The sequence below is a fragment of the Melospiza melodia genome, chromosome 11 (assembly GCF_035770615.1).
Source record: "Melospiza melodia melodia isolate bMelMel2 chromosome 11, bMelMel2.pri, whole genome shotgun sequence".
NCBI lineage: Eukaryota > Metazoa > Chordata > Aves > Passeriformes > Passerellidae > Melospiza > Melospiza melodia.
This window is the reverse complement of record NC_086204.1, coordinates 20,094,678-20,116,245: the sequence shown is the minus strand read 5'-3', so window position 1 is coordinate 20,116,245 and position 21,568 is coordinate 20,094,678. Positions and strand designations below refer to the sequence as shown.

General features: G+C 37.6%; 1 protein-coding gene across 1 annotated transcript in view; it reads left to right on the top strand.

Moving 5' to 3' along the window:
- The window catches only part of AK5 (adenylate kinase 5), an 83,761-nt gene that overhangs the window by 39,754 nt on the left and 22,439 nt on the right, over positions 1-21,568 (top strand). Inside the window, exons 8-10 of the mRNA XM_063165881.1 lie at positions 5,997-6,073; positions 19,608-19,650; positions 20,755-20,799. Of these exons, the coding sequence (XP_063021951.1) occupies positions 5,997-6,073; positions 19,608-19,650; positions 20,755-20,799 (165 nt within the window). The remainder of the gene's footprint in view (positions 1-5,996; positions 6,074-19,607; positions 19,651-20,754; positions 20,800-21,568) is intronic.

The window sequence follows — 21,568 nt, the reverse complement described above, 5'->3', positions numbered from 1 at the left end:
AAAAATCTCTTTATATTTGGAAACTTCATATAGCTTATCCAACAGCTTGCAGTTTATTTGCAAGTTGGCCTTGAAATACTGTGGCAAGTCCACTAAGCTATACTATTAATACAAAAATCATGTAAGTTTTCAATTTCAGTTGTTAGCTGTTTCAGTTCCAGTGATACCTTGGTGTTCACCAGAAAATCAGTCCTGTGAGATTAATGATCGTACTTCCTACCTAATAATTGGTGTGTGAATATAAGTCAAGTGTTTGGGGATTTTATTTATTTGTTTATTTATTATTTATGCTTACTGAGGCTTGAATATCTTCGAAGTAAAACCTTTGAGAGACAAAGGACTGCAAAAGAATTGAAGCCAAAAATCAAAGCACTGAAAATACGTAACATCTGTCAGAAATGTTTTGCTTGAGGGCAGCAGAAGAGTGTTCCTTAGTAACTTCACAACTTCTTCCTTTTACAATGGCATCCCTGGTTGTTTTTCAAATCAACTACTAGGGTTACATATGTAGATGATGTCATTAATGCCTTCTGAACCAGCACACAAAAAGAAATTTTGGATAATGTTCTAAATGAGATAAAGATGAAGTACCGAGGTGGGGAGGGCGAGGGCAGTGAATGCAAGGGGAGCTGGGGCTGGGGACAATGATGAGGATTATAAGAAGTGCATCAGCTAAAAAGCCCACAGGATTCTAGTGGCCACCCTTCAGATAAGAGGCACAAGAATAAAGATGACTTTCTTTCTCTGTTAGATGGCACACTTATTTATTTTGTGCTTAGCCTTATTCATAGAGGCAACAGGTTGATCACAAACCTGAAATGGCATTCCCATTGTACAACATTGTGTTGATAATTTCCTCTGGATTCCCTAACTGATTTAAATTCTGGACAGGAGGAAGAGGAAAGAAGTGTCATAAAGGTGCAAGCTCTGACAAACAGCTTGACAAGAGCTAAGCAATTTGCACAAACTGTTTGTGATTCTGGATGAGTTCCAGTCAGTTCCTCGAAAGTCTGATCTATTTAATAAATCCCTCACCAGAATAATTGGGTAGCCATGAGCAGATGCCATGCCACATTCACCTAATTAGTGCCTACTTTGAGCACTGATAATAATAAGGAGATTTGAGGTTTCTATGAAGGTTTTTATGAGATCAGGTGTTTAATTTCCAGATGTTGCAATTCCAGCATGTCTTGATCTCACTTCTTGTCTTCTAATCTTATTAGTTATATTGCAGTATACTGTAGTTCCTTGTAGCAAACATAAACACAGTATTTCTAATATTTTCATGCCTCCACATCAAATTCATGTTATACCTGTAAAATCCAGTTGTAATCAACTTTGTAACAATACGTACCAAAAGAAAACAACTAAAATGTTTATAGATAAAAATACAATTTTCTCATTGTTGCCTTCTACAACATATTAAGACTGTTGCCAAGAGCAACAACCTGTCATGAAACTCAACAGTGTAAGGTTGCAATAAAATTTGTATTAGAAGCATCTTACTGAGAGGAAAATTAAAATGTAATCATTCTAATGCTAATCAGTGCTTCAACAAATTATTTCTATAATATTCCACTTGAAATTTATCTTCTAAGCATTTGTCTTGCCCAAATGCTTATATGCAATATGTATTAATTGAGTTATTAGATGGTGCTTCAGAGCATGTTCCATAACATAAAAAGACACGTTTATTTTATTGAGTTTAAACTTGTTATTAAGAGAAGCAGTGTGTTTCATGAGATAGGCTTAGATTGCTTTCATGACAGTCAGTGCTGAACTGTGTGAATACCATCATTGTTAAAATATGAGTATGAGCATATTTGAGCCAATGAACCATACTGAATAGAATTGCTAGCAGGATTCAAAATAAGTAATGTATTTAAGCAAAGATTGGAAATTCATTAGCTGATTTGCTAAACACAAATGGTCCAAGGAGCAGACTTAATTAATTTGCATGATGGGTCATAGCTACCTTGTGATGGGAAGTGAAGTCAGCTGCAGATAAATTTAGACAGATCAGTACAGTCTATTTTCATTGTATAAATTAATTTAGTGAACTGTGAAAAAGCAATGCTTGACATTTGCATTTGTGATAACTTAAGGATGAACACATTTTCAGAGAAAGTGCCATGAACTCAGGCTTAAAACACTGAAGTCTTTTGTAGGACCAGAGACTTTACAGCCATGATCCCCTGGGCTTTGGGCTGCATCTCTGTGGTAGGAATTACACACCTGCCTGTGACAGCCACACTCTCAGCTTTCCATGATCAATATTGTGCAATTCAGCTTAGGAGCAACAAACATTATGGAAAATACAGCATAAAACATGAAATACAGCCTCATGGTGAAGGAAGTGACTGAGCACAGCCATGTACCCCTCTGTCCCTGACTGTCAGACTTGGCAGGGGTAGCACCTGTCAGCACATCCTTGTACAACTGCAGCCACCTTTAATTAACCTTGTCCTCTGTGCTGTGTCACTGGATCCTCTTGGATTCCTCACAAGACAAGTTTTTATGAAAGACGCCTTCAGTGTCAAGACATAAAACATGGCAAAAAAGGGGATTGCATTTCAGCCTGTTCCTCCCCAGAGACCTGATGATTCAGTTAATGGGGATTTAATAAAAACTTTCAACTGCCTTATTTTTTAATTGTGCAGTACTGCACCTAATAAAATCCTCTCTTTTTTCCTCTAAGGAAAACACAGGGCACATGAAAGTGACCAGGTGTCCCTTTCCTTAACTTTATTCAAGCAATCAAGGAAACATATTTTAAGCCCTAAGGGTACCTTCTCAGATCGCATGCTGGCAAGTTATTTCTCCATGGCAGTTGAACTTTCATGGGCTTTCTTAAATTTTTAACTTGAGTTTCCCCTTTTGCAATTGATAAAGTTACTCAGATCACTTCCTAAAGGTTCATATAAGCACAGGAAGGCTTCAAGTTAATCAAGAGCTTATTTGAGCCAAGAGATTATTTGGTGAAATGGAACACCCTTTTGAAGGAATTAAGACAAATCAGACTGTAAGCCTTTCCTCCTAATAGACAAGTGTGAATTGTTTTTATAGCCTAGGTCTCATGGTACCAACTTAGCAAAGGAAAAACAATGCAACTTGCTCAGAAAAGGCAATAAAAGTTATTTATGATCAACTGTTCTGTTGTCAGACATGAGATGTGCAGCCTGCAGTCTCACTGAAAGTAGCAGGGCGTGTTTGCTTCCAAACTCTTTTCCTTAAAATGACATTGTGCATTTCACCTTTGATAGATAAACGTTGCTGCAGGTTTTATGTAAAATGTTGCTGATTTAAACTCACATTTAGAACACCTGAGCCAAGTTTTGAATTATGCACTTTCCAAGGCTCTCCTTTTGGCTTTAGCCTTGTCTGGAGATCTGCCTAGAGCAGGATTCCCGACTGCCAGTACCTTGCCAAGGGGCTCCCTGCTGTGCCTCTGCTGCCTGCCTGCAAGCCATAGTTAGTGAGCTCATTGTTGTCCCCTGCAAGACCTGTTTGAGGAAGATTTAGTCCAACCTTAGCAAAATATGCTCCCTCCAACAACGAACTGAGCTGGAGCATAGCAAACTACTCATGCTGCACCAGGGATATCGCAAGAACTCTGATATGTCCCTTAATTACTTTATCTTGTCTTGGGAGTAGCCATTTGCTTCAATTCATTTCTCGTGGGTTTGTCTTTAGGCAATTTGAGAAGGGTAAAGAAGTCTGAGCATTGTTCAGTGATAGATGGATGGTTATGGGGTTTGTTAGTTTTCATTAAAGCATGAAAGAAAGGACCGATTTTCAGTTTTTCTTGAATATACCCTAGGAAGAAGCTATGCTTTTCCAAGGACACCAGCATTCTAATTCAAGGGAAAAAGGCTTTAAGATGCTTGACCATATTAAAATTGTATAACCATTATGGCTTTTATCACTTAAGATACATTATGCATGAGTATTCATTTTCAGCCTGACCTTTACATTTAAGTTTGCAGCACCATATTTCATACTAATGTTTCTAGCTAAGAATATGTACTGCTCTTGGTAGTTAAGTGACAGTTAATCAAGTGCCTTTAATAAAGTGCCAACAAGTGCCTTTAGCAGTGATTGATGTGTCAGAGTAGGCCAGTGCCAGTGACAACTGAGACTTAGTTAAATTATATTATCAACAATGACACGGTGTTAAGAGTGAGATGTCAGCTGTGTAAGATAAATCAAAAGATTCTTTCAGCAGCTGGAAATCTATTTCCTTGCATATATGTTTTAGAGAAAGTTATTTTCAAAAGACCATAACGTGTACATGCCAGAAAACATGCTGTGTGTGTATGCGTGACATACCAGGAGTATAATTCCTTTCTGTAATTTCTCTGTAGCAATCTGAAAAACTATACATGAGCATTGGGGATGGGGGCAGTGGAGTGAGGAAGCAAAACAAAATCACCATCAGATGGTAGATGCAGGTCTTTCCCTGGTTTCTCTTAGGTAGTCCAGAAAGTGAAATTGAAGATTAATTTGGCAGTTATTGTGATAAGGATTGCGAACTAAGACACCCTGGAATCATCATTTGTACCATGCAGTTACAGTTTTTGCTCATCATGACATCCAGCTCCTCTCTTCTATTCTGTCTGTCAGGGATAGTTACTTCACCACCCACACAGATTATTACTATGCAAACTTCTAAAGCAAGCAAACCCAGATAATATATAAATGCATCTGGCACAAATTGAACTGCAAAATCTGTTATTGATAGTGCTTGTTACAGCAAGCCACCCATACAAACAACTCTAATGGTGAGAAAACAACTCCAGGTCAGCAATAGGCTTAAAACTATGTACCCTCAGTGCCAGTGCTTGCAGGAGCATCATACCAGGCAGAGACACCTGTAACCCAGGAAGGAGGAGTTGTTTTCTCCATCAGTGATCTTGTTTCACTGAGGACACGAGGAGACCAAACAAAACACAGCTGACACTTCCCCTGGTGTTACCTGTTGCTGCCCACATGATGTGAGTGGTTGGACTCATCTGTGGCTAGCTGGTTATGATTTTTAGGTTTCTGTGTATCATTACAATATTTTTGTTATTCTCATTTTACTAATACTGTGAAAGTGACTTCTATAGTCTCACACCTATTGACAGTTTTATGTGTTTAGAATATGTGTAGTATTTGGTTTAGAGCTGCACCATCTGGAGGACTCAGGAGAACATTTCCTTATTTATTGCCCAGGACTGAGATAATCTGAATGGGGTGACACTGCCAGAATATGATGACCATGTTACAGCCTTCCTATGTTTATATAGAAACATTATTGGTGGTTTATCCTCCCATTGTGCTTTAGCAATGACTCCTTCCTTACATGGCTTCTTGAAATATCAAGCTCAGTTTCTGTTGTCCTGCACCTTCAGCAGTTCAGCTGAAGCTAAACTGTAAAGCTCAGGCAGGTCGAGGCTTCTCAGCAACTGGATTTTGTCATCCCAAGTGAAGGAGACTGCATTCTTCCTGGTCCTGCCACAGGAAGATGACAAGGAGAAGGGGCAGAGCCACACAGACCCTTTAGGAAGGGGTAGAAGAGGATGGAAATTGCTGCTGGAAGCATGCTGCTTTGGTCCCCTTGCCACACCACTCAAGGACCTTTATCTGCTAATCAGAAATCAGTATTTCCTTTCTCTGTCTTAAACTGCTTTGTATTCCCCCTTGAGTGTGGAAATTTAAAATTGCAAGTCGTGGCATGCAGAACACCCTGCCCAATAAATATGCAATCAAGCTAAAACAATTCACCATTTAGCACAGCCCTTCCTTATTAAGATCTGCACTAACTTTTATGGATATTTTGAAGGCTTTGCTAATGAAATACCATTGACCTGGGCACTCCAGCAAACCTGAATGGTTGGTTCCTTAGATCACGGTTTTTGCACAGATACAGACAATTGGAAATATTATAATGTTCTACCACATTAAGTGAAAGTTTTCAATGCATTTCTGAATTCTAATTTTCTTTCCTATTTTAGGGCCAAATGAACTTGATTGCAGTCTGATTATGGATTCTGGAGATGCTGTTTATACAGAATTTGACTTTGAAGACCAGGTAATTTTCTGTACATATGGCTTCTCTCTAGACAGTTTTCTAGTTTATGTATATATATACTGTGCTATAAAATTTGTCTAAGCAAGGTGATGGCACTTTAAGGATAGGGCAAATGGATTCTTAAGTGCAACATAAGTAAATTCATGATACACAGATGTCGGCTTTCTGTTAGGAAAAAAGAATTAATATTATTGTAGTATTAAGACCCTGTATCTTCCATTACTGTGCATTGCTGAGTTTCCTCCATAAATTTTAAAACGTTGCCAAATGTGACAAATAGAATTGCTAAAATGCACTGTAAATCTGTTGTATATTTAAAAAGAAGTAAAACCTTTCCAAAGAGCAGTATGAAATTATAAGAAGTGTGAAATATAACTACAGCCAAATCAAACATTCTCCCTGTGAAGAAATGTTTTTAAGAATAAAAAACAACAAAGATTTACAGTATGTTGAAATCAGCCTTTCTACTGAACCTGTCCAATCCACATCTAAAAACTAAATTTTGATAAAAGTTTTCTTTGTATATAGGAAGAATCCTTGAGGAGGGGGGGTGAAGTTATGTATATCTTTCCCCTATAATTTTCACATCCACACTGGTAAGGTCACACCTGGAATACTGTTCAGTTGTGGATTTGGTAATATAGGATATGGAGATACTTAAAAGAATCCAGCAAAGGACCACTAAGATAATTAAGGGACTGGGCCATCTCTCTTACAAGGAAGGGCTGAGAGACCTGAGTGTTCAGTCTGGAAAAGAGAAGGCTCAGGAGCACCTCATCAAAGTGTACAGAAGCCTGAAGGGAGGATGCAGAGAAAATGGTTCCAGGCTTTTTCTGATGCTCAGTGACTGGACGAGAGGCAATGGGCACAAACTGAAGCATGGGAGGTTCCTGAGGCTTGGATGCTGTGCTAAGGATAAGAGTTGTGGGCTTGTTACTGTGCTGTGGATAAGCATTAAGAGAATGCCTTAGAATTAAAAAAAAAAAAAAAAAAAAAAAAAAGAAGAAAGAAAGAAAGCCATCTGTCTATCACACCACCATACTTAAGGGTGGTGGTTTTGTATGTTTTGCTTCCTGTCTTCCACTTTTGAATGACTCTGCTTGTATTTTCTTTGTGAATACCACAAACATCTCTCTAGATTTGTAAGCAGCTTGGCACAGAATGCTAATTTGTGTTTCTGTTGTCATTCAACAAAATGCAGTTGCAAATGTTCTCACCTCTTTTCTCATTACTTGCAAAAGATTTCTTTTCTTGTGACATTTCAAAGCTAGTGACAAAATGAGGGCCAACAAAACTGAATTTTTATTATGATTGGATCATTCATTGCTTTTCTATCACAGTATTCAATGCAACACTTTATCCTCACCTGCAAAATATTATATGTTCTAGCTCCATTCATTTATTTTAATTTTTAGATCCCTTTACTGTTCTTTTTGGCTCAGTTATTTCAGCTTGGCTGTTTTTCAGGAAGGCAGCTTGTCTCTGTCTTCACATCCCTTTTTAAATCACATTCTTTCATAAACCCTTCTTAAAATATTCTATGTCCAGGAAACTTCTAAATTTCACATTATCTTTGTACTACACTTTATTATTTAGGGGTTTTAGGCCAATAAAGCAGAATCTATGTTTATATTATGTTTGGCTATTTTGATGTTAAATTTTGCATTTTAATGACATTTAAAATAGGTTCTTTTGGAAGAGTACATACACTAAAGAAATCATACTCTTGGTTCATAATGTTTACATAATATTCACAAGTTTTATAGTTACAAAATAAAATAAAATTAATGGAAACGTGAAAATTATACTGATATCATAATAATTTCAAACTATATACTTCACTGCTGATACATTACACCATCCATAAAAGCACTGCAGTTTTGAATGAATGTGATTCTCACATGAGATTGAACAACACTATGATGGGACCTTATTGTTTTTGTCAATGGCAAATATTCCTTCTGCCAGATGTTGCAGTTAGCTTTTCTCATTATTTTGTTAAACTAACACATTGCCACTCTGGCAAGAGTGCAATACTGTTAACAAAGAAGGAGAAATGAAGCTAAAACAGTGCTAACAGCCCATCAATCAGGGACAGCTATATGAATATGAAGTGGCTGACACCAACTGACTTTAACTGTAAGTTGGTATCTTGATACTTTTTTGCAACATTTAAAAAAATAAATATTTCTATTACTAATATATAAATGTACACACAGTTTATATTAAATGCTTTGTACAAATATTAAGAAAATATACAGGAGAAAGCAATTGCAACCAATTTGAAATTATGGAAGCAAGTATTATATACAGAAGCAAAAAAGGAAGTGGATATTACCATGAAGTCATAATACCACCTAGCTGCCTGGTCTGAAAAACAAAATGAGAAATTACTCTCAGGATGGAAAGATCAATAACTAAATTCAGGAGTGAGGAACTGCTCACATTCAAAACTTGAGCTCATTTTGACTGTGGCAGTGATTTAATCCTCCAGTGATTTACCACATGCTGTTTACGAATTGTGTGAAGCATCAACAACCTTTACTCAGAGAATCTCAAGTGGAAAAAGAATGTGTGTCTGGATAAAAATGTGTCATGCAGTGATGTTATTGCATAGGAAATCTGTCATGAGAACGTGGGGGATAAGAAGGCTGGTTTCCAAGCAACCTTACACAGCTGAGCTGCTAAAAATGGCTGAATTTTAGGGGAACATCTTGGTAGTCACTGAACAAGAGCAGTTGGGGGTCACACAGAAGACAAAGCCACAGCTGGCAATGGGTGCCTTGGTGCAGCTGAAATGGACTAACATAGATACTTTTGCATTTTCTCAGTCTTGGAATGAGCCAGAAAAATCTCCAGTGTAAACTAAACCAAAAAAGCCTCTGAGTTGTTCAGATGTACATTAGTTCTTCCAGAATAATGTCTCCTACAGGTAGGCAGGAGCAAGGAGATGGAGTGCTGTGGCTCCAGGCACTGATGGAGTCCTTGGCTCATGTGGGAGTGCCAAGTACTCCCAGAAACACCTGATACCTCTCCTTGGGACAGTGCAAAGCAACACTAGTCCAGATTAAGGTCTGGCTTTTCTGAAGAGTATGTAGGGGAAATTGAATTTAAAACAACTCAGAGAAAGCTTGAGCTTTGAATAGTACATGTTATAAATGATGGTTCAATTAACTTTATGTAACTAAATTAAAAGTAAGCTGATTCTTTTCTACTGGCTATGCATGAAGACTTCAAGAACTAGAACACTTGTAATCATCACTAAGTCTCTACAGCACTGAAAAGCAGGAGGGAAATACCCTTTAAAAAAAAATTTAAACCCATTTTTTCTCCAAATCATTAATAACTATTTTTCTGGTTTTGTCTCAGATCTGTGAGATCCTGTATTATGAAAGGAATAATATAAGGTTTTAGAATTACCTAGAAATACATTCTTCTGAAAAACAGAAATAAGTAAATAAATGAAGGAGATAGTACCTCTCATTGAGAATGACTTATGGAAGAACCAGCCAAGGTTCTTGTCTTAGCAATCTCTACAGCCTTTTCTGGAATGATGATTACACTACTCATGACTTGATTGGATAACATAAAAGCAAAGTAACATGGTCAGTTTCAGATATTTTAATCCATATTAAGACTTCAGGAATATATTTTGGGCCAGGCATTTTTGAGTGCTACAACTTTAAAGAGTATTCTCAATTTGCAGAACTTGCTGTGGTGGCTAGTGTCTGGTTTAATGAGGATGGTTCTTTGCTGCTGGAATACTCTCAAGTGTGATAAAGATTTTTAATGCTCACTGTGTTCATTTTTACTTGCTATTCAATTTCTCAGCTTTGCCAGAGAGACTACCAATATAATACCCTTGTTTCTAGAAATCAGAAAGTTTTTATTTTTAACAATTGGATTTTCATTAGAAACCTGCCATTTGGTTTATTTCAAGTGCATTCAGGCAAAAGGGAGTACTGAAGAATTGGCATCAGTGAATCCTATCAAAGAGTTCCAGAAGAAAAGAGCATCCAATTATTTTCTCATGAAAACAAGCCTTTCAGGAGAACCTTAACTAGCTTGATGAATATTTAGAGTAATTAAAGAAAAAGTTAAAACACACTGTCAGGCAACTGGAGAATGGATACAATCCTCTACAAGCACTAAGAGAACTTGAGAATTTGGGAAATGTGAAAATCAGGTCAACTTCAAGTAAAAACCTCAAAAATATATTTAGCCTCTAGTAATATTTGGAACAGGAAGTCACAAATTTCATAGAATGGTTTGGGTTGGAAGGGATGTTAAAGATCATTTAGTTCCAGCTTCCCTGCCATGGGCAGGAACACCTTCCACTAGGCCAGGTTGCTCAGACTGACTCACCCTGGCCTTGAATGCTTCCAGAGATGAGACATCCACGGTTTCTGTGGACAACCTGTTCCAGTGCCTCACCACCCTCACATCCACAAAACATGGAAATGCATTTTTGTGCCTTTCAGGGAGTTACCAGTTCTTAACTGAGAGATTTCCATGGAGTGTCATGCTGCATTTACTGATTCAATTAGATAAATGCAATTAGATAAATGCATTAGTGCAAAGAAAAGATTGCGAGTTGGTTGTTTTTTTTTTTTTTGCCCCCCACAAATGTATCAAAGACCTAGGAAATGTAGATTTAAAAAAAAAGGTTTTCTGTTCAGTAATGACAAGCAATCAACTCAATGAAATAAATTGAATAACCCAATCTTTGCTGCAAATTCAGAATGTTTTATAATTAGAAATGTGACAGCTCACTTGAAAAATTCACAAGCAAAACCAAAATCAAGTGGAGGAAAAAAGCTCTGAAAGACACTTACTCATTCTAACAAGAGGAAAAGAGGAAACAGGCTCTCAATTAGAAGTTTTTGCCATGTAGTTACAATTCATTTTGCAGCTTGGTGTAGTTTCCTGTCCAAAGCACTGAGGAATCCAGGCTTTAGAGAGCAGGAGAAAAGCTTTTAGTGAACTGATGCAAAACAGATTCCACTGCTACCAAGACTATAATAATATTTCCAGCCTGACTGATTAGCATAGCTTGAAACTTAAATATTCAAGAGACATAATGAAAAGTTCCTGAGAGTCTTTTCAATGCAGAGGCAGAACACAAATATTAATAAAACTGATGGGCATGAGCAAAGTGAAAGCCTCATTTAACTAAAGCTCTGTGGATTAAACCAAAGACCATTTTCCTCCATTTACTGTGTTTCCTATCAGTTGTCACTTTGTTTTGACTCCCTTTTCCCTACTCTGAAGATTCAGTCCAAGAAGTTTATTTAACCCTTCAGACACAATACTTTGGGGTTAGGATTAGAATACTACAGAAAGCAAACTGCACACCTTCATTAGCAGGAGAAATTTTCATTCAGACTTTCAAAATCTGATAAACATTAATTGAATTCTTCAAGGAGTCAGATTAGAATGTCATATATTAATCATGTGCTTTCTTTTCACTTGAGAACATAAGGAACTTCTGGTGTAACAGCAGTTTTATTCCTATATGCTGTGCAGCATTAAACATTACAAGTCTTAGTAAAATGACCAAGAGTAACCAGAAGCCATTTGGGCTTTTAATGCTGAACATTTCTGCAGTGTCCATTTCTCTTTTGCTGATAGAAAGTGGTATCAATTTGAATTACAGATTCTGGTTATACAGAGAAACTGATTAAAACAGGAATATGGGATAGAAAAGAGAGGATACTTAGAGAATGGTTGTAAAACTCTCTTCTCTCAACACTTGTTTTTTGTCAAAGGTGGAGTCCAGTCTAGTTTAAGGATATCTGCAAAAAGGCAAAATGAATAAGCACCCAAAGACATGAAAGAGCTGGAAAGGCAGGCCTAACTACAGAGAAAAGATGTTTAATAGAAATGTACTGAAGTCAGTGAACAATCTGTTCAGTTCACATTGCCATGGAAACTATCCTATTAAATGCTTCAAAAAAAACAGTTCCAGAAACAAAGTACTACAGTTTGCCTTACAAAATGTTTCCTGAATAAGCTCAAACCATGTGTATTTTGGTGCTTTGAAATAATTTTGTAAATGCAAAGAATTTTTTCTCTTTCAAATCACCATTGCACACTGTAATAAAGGCACGTGTTGGAAAGTCTCTGGCTTTATTTTCCCCCGTGCAAACCATGGCAAAATGGGCAAAAAATAACCAAAGAGTCAACCTGCACTTTCTTATGTGAAATGCCAGAAGCAATTGTTTGCTTCTTCTTTCACAGGTGTTATTTGAACTTACTTTGTGGTGATACTTATATTAGGGGAGGCTAAACTGCCAAGGTTAGTTGAAGTCTTTGCATTCCAATTCTTTCCTAGTTTTGAACCCAGAGCTGCTGCCTGCAGCTCTGGTGGGCAGTACAGGGCATAAGGATTCAGTTAAAATGGTGGTGAGCTCAAGTGAATTACTGGAGATTTAAACAACAGTGACAACATTATTCTTCAAGAGGTGCTGCATTTATGCTTCACTGAATAATTCTGCAGTAAATTATGAAGTCCTTCTCTGTGGCTTGAGGAAGTGTCTGTAGTAAAAGCATTACAATTTCCAGTGTCTCACCATCATTGCTGTAGGCAGTAGCAGTAGGATACTGCCCCTTCTTTCCTCACACCAGCTTGCCCTTCCCCTGGCATAGTGAGGCTTTATGCTTCATAGACAAAATATAACTTCCCAGATAAATTTATGAGCTCTACCTTTACAGTCCAGAGAACTTGTATAATTCTTAGGGAATATCAGGTATCCCACACAGTTGATGCAAATAGGATCCACAGCAGAACTTCTCCTCTTCTACCAAAAGTTAATAAAGAAATGTAAAGGTGTATTTTAAACCCATTCTGCCTCCTAGATTTAGAAGCCTCACTCAGGGCTGTGGATTGGTTTTGTTCACGTAGCCCAGCATCCCTAAAGACAGATACCAAAACCCTTTCTTGAAAACATTTGTTGTAACAATTCCTATATTTTAAAACACTGCAGAAGGAAGTGCCTTTTTATTTCTTTTATCTTTCTTAACCACTGTCAAAGTACATCCTGTATATTTTTACATACACATATAAAACTGCAGTGATTGCAAAGATGCTGTTTTACTCTATGGGATACAAAACTGCTCTTAAAATCACTTATTTGTATTGTATCAAAGCAGAAAAGTGGTTTCTCTGGGTACACTGGAAAACAAAAAAAAAAAAAATCCCCTATGTATTTTCAGAAAGCCATATGTTTCCTACTTGGTTTTTTACTCCTTATGTATCCCAGGATTGTGCAGTCAATGTTAGTCATTTTGGGCTTAAATACCAGTCATAAAGAGTGAAAAGTAGCCTAGTTTTACAACTCCTTCACAGGAGTGCATCTCAAATCTGTGGACTGTTTCTTCAGATAGTTCAATTCCTTCTTAACACAGAAGTCCTTTAGAAATACTGCAGAAGTTGAAAGCTACAGAACTGCCTAATAATAGATAAATAGATGCTATAGTAAACCTTGAATATGCTTGTGAAATGTTAAGCAGAGGAGGCCTTTGAGAGGTAAAATTTGAACACAATTGTCAATTTTTATCTGAATAGCAGCAAATCATAGGATCTGAGGTTGCACACTGGGTTTGGGGATTTATTTGCAACACTCTATTCTTGTCCTTCTCCATGCCAAGATCTTTTTCTTTTTGAAAACTGAGTTGAGACAGGCCTGCAGAAAAGCCTTTCTCATATTAAGTTTAAAAAACCCCAAAAAAGCACAAAATGCACATACATTAAAAAAAAACCCAAACCAAACCATTAACAACAAAAAACCCAAATGACTGAATTTCACCTATCAAATGACAGCTCTCAGGGCAGAGAGGTTCTGCATAGAGTGCTGAGGTGTCTGGTGTGAGGGACCCATTCAGTAGGATTGTTGTCAGCTGTCTAAAACAGGAGTTGAGCAGCCCCACATTTGTAGTTCAAGTACACAAGGAGGCCTCACTTCTCTGCTACAATGGCTTGATGTGAAAAAAAAAAAAAAAAAAAAAAAAAAAAAAAAAAAAAAATTTGTCCCTGGGAGAGATTGCACCAAACAGCATAAATGCTCCACACAGAGAAGAATAATTTAAGGAGTGATGTGATTTACAGAAAACAAGAATATCAAAGGAAAAATAGTGATAACTTCCAGAAAGAATTTTGTAGGCACTGGGAGCTTTCTATAAATACAGACCTAACTGGAAACTGACTGAATGCTATATGTCACAGAACTATTTTAAAGTCAGTGATAGAAACTATGTATAGATAATATAGTTACTGAATGTCTCTAATGTCTTTAAAACACAAATATATTTAAAAATCAAGCCCCAATTCTTCCTCAAGTTACATATAATGCTGACCCCTGTAGTTCAGCCTTTTAAATCAAATTAATATTAAAATTGCAAATGAGGTGTTTGGCTTACCAGAACACTCTTATAGTGCTGTGATGATGCAAACTGCTGCTACCCTCCTGGGAGGGGTGTTCTGGTTGCATACCTTGTTGCCTTTCAGAGGTAATTTCTTTGAAATTTTTTCCAGTGTCTGGAAATCAATATGAAACTAAATAGATTTTGTTTTCACTTTCATGATTATTAATCATATGCATTTTTAAAATTATAAATATGTACAGAAGTTAAAAACCAAATCTCCCCAAACTATAGCACACAGATTCTGGCTTTTTCCTCTCTAAAGTACCTACAGATATTCTTGATGTTCTTCAAGAACAGGAATGCAAAATCTGAAAAAAACCCAACCAAATTTAAAAGCTAGATAATTTGATATTGGCTTTTGACTGTTAAAAATGGGTTAATCTCAAACTAATAGGTATAATTTTCTATTATTATTATTATTTTAGAATTGATAATGTTTTGTTTTAAAAGAATAATCACAGAATCACCAAAAAGAATAATCACAGACTGGGGAAGGTGGGAAGAGGGACTGCAGTGAATCATCTGGTCCAGCCTCCCTGCTCAAGGAGGGTCATCCCACAGCCCATGGCACAGGATGACCCTTGAATGTCTCCAGTGAGGGAGACTCCAGAAGCTCACTGGGCAATCTGTGCCAGTGCTTGTCACCTCCACAGTCAAGGTGGAACTTGTGTGCATCAGTTTGTGCCTGTTGCCTCCTGTCCCACTGCTCAGCAGCACCGAGCAGAGCCTGGTCCATCCTCTGGCACCTCCCTTCAGACACTGACTGACATTGATTAGGTGCCTCCTCTGCCTTCTCAAGGCTGACCATGCCCAGCTCCCTCAGCTCTCTCACAAGAGAGCATGGCACAGAGTTTTGTCTCTGCTAGAAACCTGGAAATAAATGGGAATCACAGTGATCTCATCTGTCAGAATTCTGCAGATGCTATTATGAACACTGATGGTTTGGCAGTTGTATGCATTGTGAACATATAAAAATCACCTCGAAAAACATTAGCTCTGTATGCTCATCTTAATTTCTTTAGTCCTTTTTAACTCAAATAACTCCACTCTGATGAGCAGTATGAAGTATATAAGAAAATTTGACTTTCAATGGAGAAAAAAAGCCTTGAAGTGTGAGGGTGTTCCTACTGTGTCTTACCTTATTTATTAGTTCTGGAGCAGGGAAGATCAGAGCACAGCCACCTCTGCTTTACAGAGGCATACTTTAACACTCAGCTTGCAGAAAGCAGCTCAGGCTGAAAAATTGATTTGAAGTATAAATCAAATTTAATGGTATGGCTCATAAAATCCATACCCAGGGAGCACTGCCCTTGCATAAAACAAACAAAGAAATGTGTAATTTTTATTTGTTTAAATAATTTGTGTCTGAAACATTCCTTGGAATATTTACATTCTGAAATTCAAGCTTGAAAATTGAGCATAATTTTAAGCAGCAGTCACGCTGTATTTCAAATTCAGTCTCATTCTACTGCCTCTTTTGTCCTCTGTCTGTGATATTTATCATCTTTGGTAAATTTGGAGGAGAAACTCTGGCTATATCTGTTAGAAATCTGAATGAAATGTATCAGGCACTTCTCACCACTCTTTTCTAGAAGCATTCAAACAACAATGAGGTGATAAGGGAGAACTCTTGTCCATGTAAAACAAAAGAAAACAAAACCCAAACTAAAACATGCAAGGACTGGAGCAGAGGTTATTACTGGGTAACAGGAAAGCTTTCTCATTTCATCAGGTAACTGACATTCACAACAGCTGTCACTAAGTCCTCATAAAGAAAACGTCCCTTCAGTAGATTAAAAAATTAAATCTATTTTATTGATATGCCTTAAGAGTACTGATTCATTGGCAGCAAAATTGAAACTTCTGAAGAATTCTGTATCAATCCATTATTATTTGCTGAGACTTACTGTCATAGTTTATTACTACAGGAATAAGGTGGGTTGGAACTAGATGATATTCCAACCCAAATCATTCTGTGATTTTGTGGAATTACCTCACAATCTAGCAATGACAGTAACTGAAATGTCATTAACCAATGAAGTATCTTCTACCAGTCAGATATTTACTAATTACAACACAAGTGGCAAGTAAAATGGCAGTCAAAAGCCTGTGTTTTCCAACTCTAAAGACAAATGTCAAATAGGTGATTCTTTACAGGCAGCAAACTTCTCTAATTAGCAATTATTTTAATGCACTGTTGATATTGTTTAAGTAGTTACACAGACAGCTGTGCTCCACTAATGGATATGTTTCCAGATAATATTTGGAGATATAACTTGACTGTAAAGCATATGAAATTACAGACTACCTATCTTTCTTCAGAGCTCATTACAAGATGTAATCTTCCTCTCTTTGCTTTCAAGTACATGGAAACAGCTAAACTGAGAGTACAGAGACTGCTGCTAAATCACTGTATTGCTGATGGCAGTCTGGTGTAAAACAGCATTTGCTATCTAACTGGAGGGACTTTGCCTTATGTGATCACTTGCTAAATCCCACAGTTATTTTCCAAAGTGCTCTGGTAAGGAGGCAGAGCAGTGTTCAGCCTGATACAGGCCAAGCCATTCGCAGTTTAGAGACCTACTTGCTAAAAAGACTCAATCTTTGAGTCTTTCTGTCAAATACTGTCAAATGCAAACACAAGGGGACTGCATTAAACAGGGTGCCAGACTGTCACTCTTTGCAAGGGACCTCAAACCAAACAGCACATCTAGCACAAAAACTGGTTGGATTCAGTTTCTGCAGTCATAGGGGAGAACAACAGCAAAACTTGAAAGAAGTAATGCTGCTTTCAATTCTTTAATTTGATTGTAAACTTGGAATTCTGATCCTGTTTTTTAAAGGAATTTTACTCTAAACTTAGTACCTAAAAGGATTTTGATCTGTAAACTTTCAAAGGCATTATAAGAAGCAGAATCTAAAATTAAGCCTTTTGTATGCATTATATGCTTTGCAGGGTCAATTATTTTATTGTATTATTACATGCAAAAATAATGGACATAGAGTTAATATTGTCACTTGAAATGTAGGAAAGAGAATGATTTCTCATTTGAAAATGACACCTTTCTTTTTTTAAGAATGGCAGTTCTTCTGCTGCAGTGTAATAGGCTGAGAATTACTGTGAATCAAAAAATGAAAATAATTTGTGTAACCAATGTAATGGTACTTCAGCCTAATGAAGAGTACTTCATTTTCAGTGATGATGGGAATATAAGCAGAAACCTGCAAGGGTATGCATGAGCCCTGCAAATTACAGTGGGCAGCAGTTTACCCATTCCAGTCACCTTGCAGTTCATGTCACTTCATCTACTCCTGCAGCTCTACACATTTAAAGGAGGCTGAGAGCCATTTCTGAGAGCTGTGCTGCCATATGCTACTGAGATGACTCACATAACATGTTTCATGCTGATGTTAGGCACTGATGATGTCATGATGTCACATGAGGATGTCTTACTGTCAATGCTATTATTGATATTTTACAGACCAGGCTAAAGCATTGGTGGTGTGGGTATATTGACACTTCATAATCTAGAAAATGTCCAGCATATATATAATTCTCACTTATCAGAACAATAAAGAATTCCCATTTTGACAGTATTGCTGGCCACTATTTGTAATTTCTCATTGACTGTAATATACAGTAAAAAAATAATTTTAAGTGGCTAAATCTCAGGAGACAAAACATGCTACATCCCCCATTTCCCTGGTGTAGTCCCTTGTAGTTCAACAGCCTTTATAACAACTTGTAGCTTGTGTTACATGCAGAAGGCCAATGCCATCTTTATGTTATAGCTCACTTTTAGAAGTTTCTCCAGTATTGCTTTCTCACTATTAACAGCTGATCATACCATGGTGACTTCAGAAGAAATTCAGGATGCACATTGGCTGCTTATCTATCATGTGGGGATTGTGCATTTGGACACTGAAGAGCCATTCCTCACAAAACCAGTATTACAGCAGAGAATGGCCTGGGTTGGAAGGGACGTTAAAGATAATCTTGCTGCAAACCCCCAGCAGGCAGGGATATGTTGCACTACACCAGGTTGTTCAAAGCCCCAAGCTTGGCCTTGAACACTTCCAGGGATGGGTCATCTCTAACATCTCTGGGAAACATGTTCCAGTGCCTCTCTGTCCTCACAGTGAAGAATTTCTTCCCAAGATCTCATCTAATCCTACTGTCTTTCAGTTTAAAGCCATTCCCCCTTGTCACTCTATCTCCTTGGAAATAGTCCCTCTCCAGCTCTCTTGCAGGCCCCTTTCAGGTCCTGGGAGGCTGCTGTAAGGTCTCTGCAGAGACCTCTCCAGGCTGAACAACCCCATCTCTCTCAGCCTGTCTTCCTAGGAGTGGTGTTCCAGCCCTCTGAGCATCTTTGTGGGCTCCTCTGGACTGGCTCCAGCAGGTCCCTGTCCTTGTGCTGGGCCCCCCAGAGCCAGGTGCAGCGCCCAGGTGGGGTCTCAGGAGGGCAGGGCAGAGAGGTGCAATCTGCTCCCTCAGCCTGCTGCCCACGCTGCCTTTGGGGCAGCCTGGACACAGTTGGCTTTCTGGGCTGCACGTGCACACTGATGGATCATGTGGAGCCAATGACTCTGAGTCTTTTTTCCCTGGACTGCACTGGATCCATTCTCCATCCAGCCTGTAACTGCTTGGGATTGCCCTGACACAGGAGCAGTACCTTGTACTTGGCCCTGAACTCCATTAGGCTCACATGGCCCCTCCTTTCAAGCACGTCCAGGTCCCTCTGGTGCCATCCCTTCCCTCGAGCACAGCTTGGTGTCATTGGCAAACTTGCTGAGGGTGCACTTGGTCCCACTGTCCATGTCACCAACAAAGATGTTAAACAACACCAGTCCCCATTCCCAACCCTGAGGAACTCCACTCATTATATGGGACACTGAATCATCTCAAGATACCTTGGGTTCTCTGTGCTCGTGTTCTAGCAACTGCAACAGCACTAACAGCATTTCTGTGACACTGTAAACCACATCTCAACATAGATTAAAACTGAGACCTTAGAGAAATACATATTAAGATATACAGATAAGCAGATATAAGAAGAAATGCAAACTATGCAGAATATCCATTTCAATTTGTCAATTGCTTAATTAACAGGAGGAAGATCAGTCAAGTTTTTCTGGTTATGAGAGCACAGGAGGTGAGTTTCTTTTTCAGTGTCAATTGCCATTTAATTTTGAAACCTTTGATTTCCTGTTATTTAAATAGTTAATTAGAAAGTAAAGTTAATACAGGTGAGTTATATTGTGAAGTTTATGCCTCAAGGGATTTTTATCATGTGAATTCTTTCAAATGAAATTTTAAGTTTGTAAAACATGTTTCTATACTCTTTTGGCCAATGGATCAAAAATTATTAGAAAATACTACTGTTAATCAGCGTCAAATCTCATAGTTGTTTTCAGAAATTGGCAGTTATGAAAGTCTCCTTGGAAAGTAGAGTCTAAGAGGAATAAAAGGATAAAGCAAGACTTTTCATGGCTAATGATTTTTTGTAATAAGAGATCTACACACCACAAAATCAACCCCAAAAATTGTATGAGGTGTCTTGTGTGTGATTAACAAAATCACATGTGTCTTGTAAGTGATTAACTCAAAGACATAATAAGATTTCAGCAGGCTCACATGGTGCAAGATCACCTTCTGGACTGTATAATCAGTGCAATGGCTGGGACTCAGACCAGAAGGAATTGCTTTTTCAAAAGATACACTTTCTGTTAAAGACAAAGCTGTATTACACACCATTGTTTTGGTGAGTGTATTGCCTGGATTTCAGCTAAGATGGTTATTATTTGGCTGAATTTGGGCCTCAGAGGAATTTAGAACTTTGTTTCAGAGAGTATAAAATGTAAATAAATGGGAGGTGGACAAGATTCTATAGCAATTATAATGTAATAATATGCTCAGTAGAAACTGCAGTGGCTGAGGAGGCATTGCATCACATTGTTACATCAAGATGAATCTGCTTCTCTCTTCCTTCCTTTTCTTAAAGAACTGATGTGTATTGCAAGGTCTATTTTCAGGTAAAATGTCTTTGTCATATATGACAACTATGAAACTGAGAGATTAATAGGCTTGTGGATAATAGCTCCTTTTGGAATGGACAAAGCATATCTATTCTTATAGCAGAAAGTAAATCTAGTAAAATCAGATCCCCTTGCATGAGTGTTACACAATTTGGTGTGGTAAGTAGCTGGCATTAAAATTAGTAGCTCTTGCCACTAAAGAATTTTTATTTTCATTTTAGATTTTTCAGAAGATCTAAGGAAATCAAACATCATTTTTGTTTTCGGTAAGTAGGATTCTTAATTTAACTGCTACTCTTGAATATTCCCATGTTATTTAGCTTTGATTATGTGATTTATTTATTTATTTAGCAAAATAGATTGGCTGAGAATATTGATTCTATAATGTTGGTTTAGTCTTTTGAAAGGGAGTTAGGATTTAATAATATGTAATTAACTTGGGTCTAACCATACTATCAACAGTTGTGTAAAGCTCAGAGCAGGCAGCTCCTTTGATTCATGAACATGTTCAAAATAACCTTAGTTCTTGTGCAGTTACAGTTGAGTTGTGGGACTTCCCACACCAAAGCTGCCTCACCAGCACTAATTAAATTTTTACTAAATTTGATTGTAACTCAGAAGTTTAAGATTTGGCTGGAAAATATCAGGTCTCTTCCCTTCTTTATTTGTGAGGCAACTTCTGTTAAATACAGGTTTCAATTCTACATCTGTTCAGCATTGTGTTAAAAGCCAACAGGCTGCTCACCAGGCATGATCCTTAGCACTGAAACTCTGCAGGTTCAGGGTTTACTTTTCTATTCCTTTTGGAAATCCAGAGTAAAAGCACCATGTTAATGCCTTTTATCACATGAATGTGAGTAATATAATTAGCATAAACTTGGAGCAGTCTTTTAAAACAAATTATAGCCAGAAGATTGATTTTAAAGCTTGGTACTAATTACTTAGAAAGAATAATTGCTTTTGTATTGAGCTGTTTTTAGAACTGCTTTACAATCCAGAGCAGGAACACACATTTCCAAGGACCTAAGGACAGAT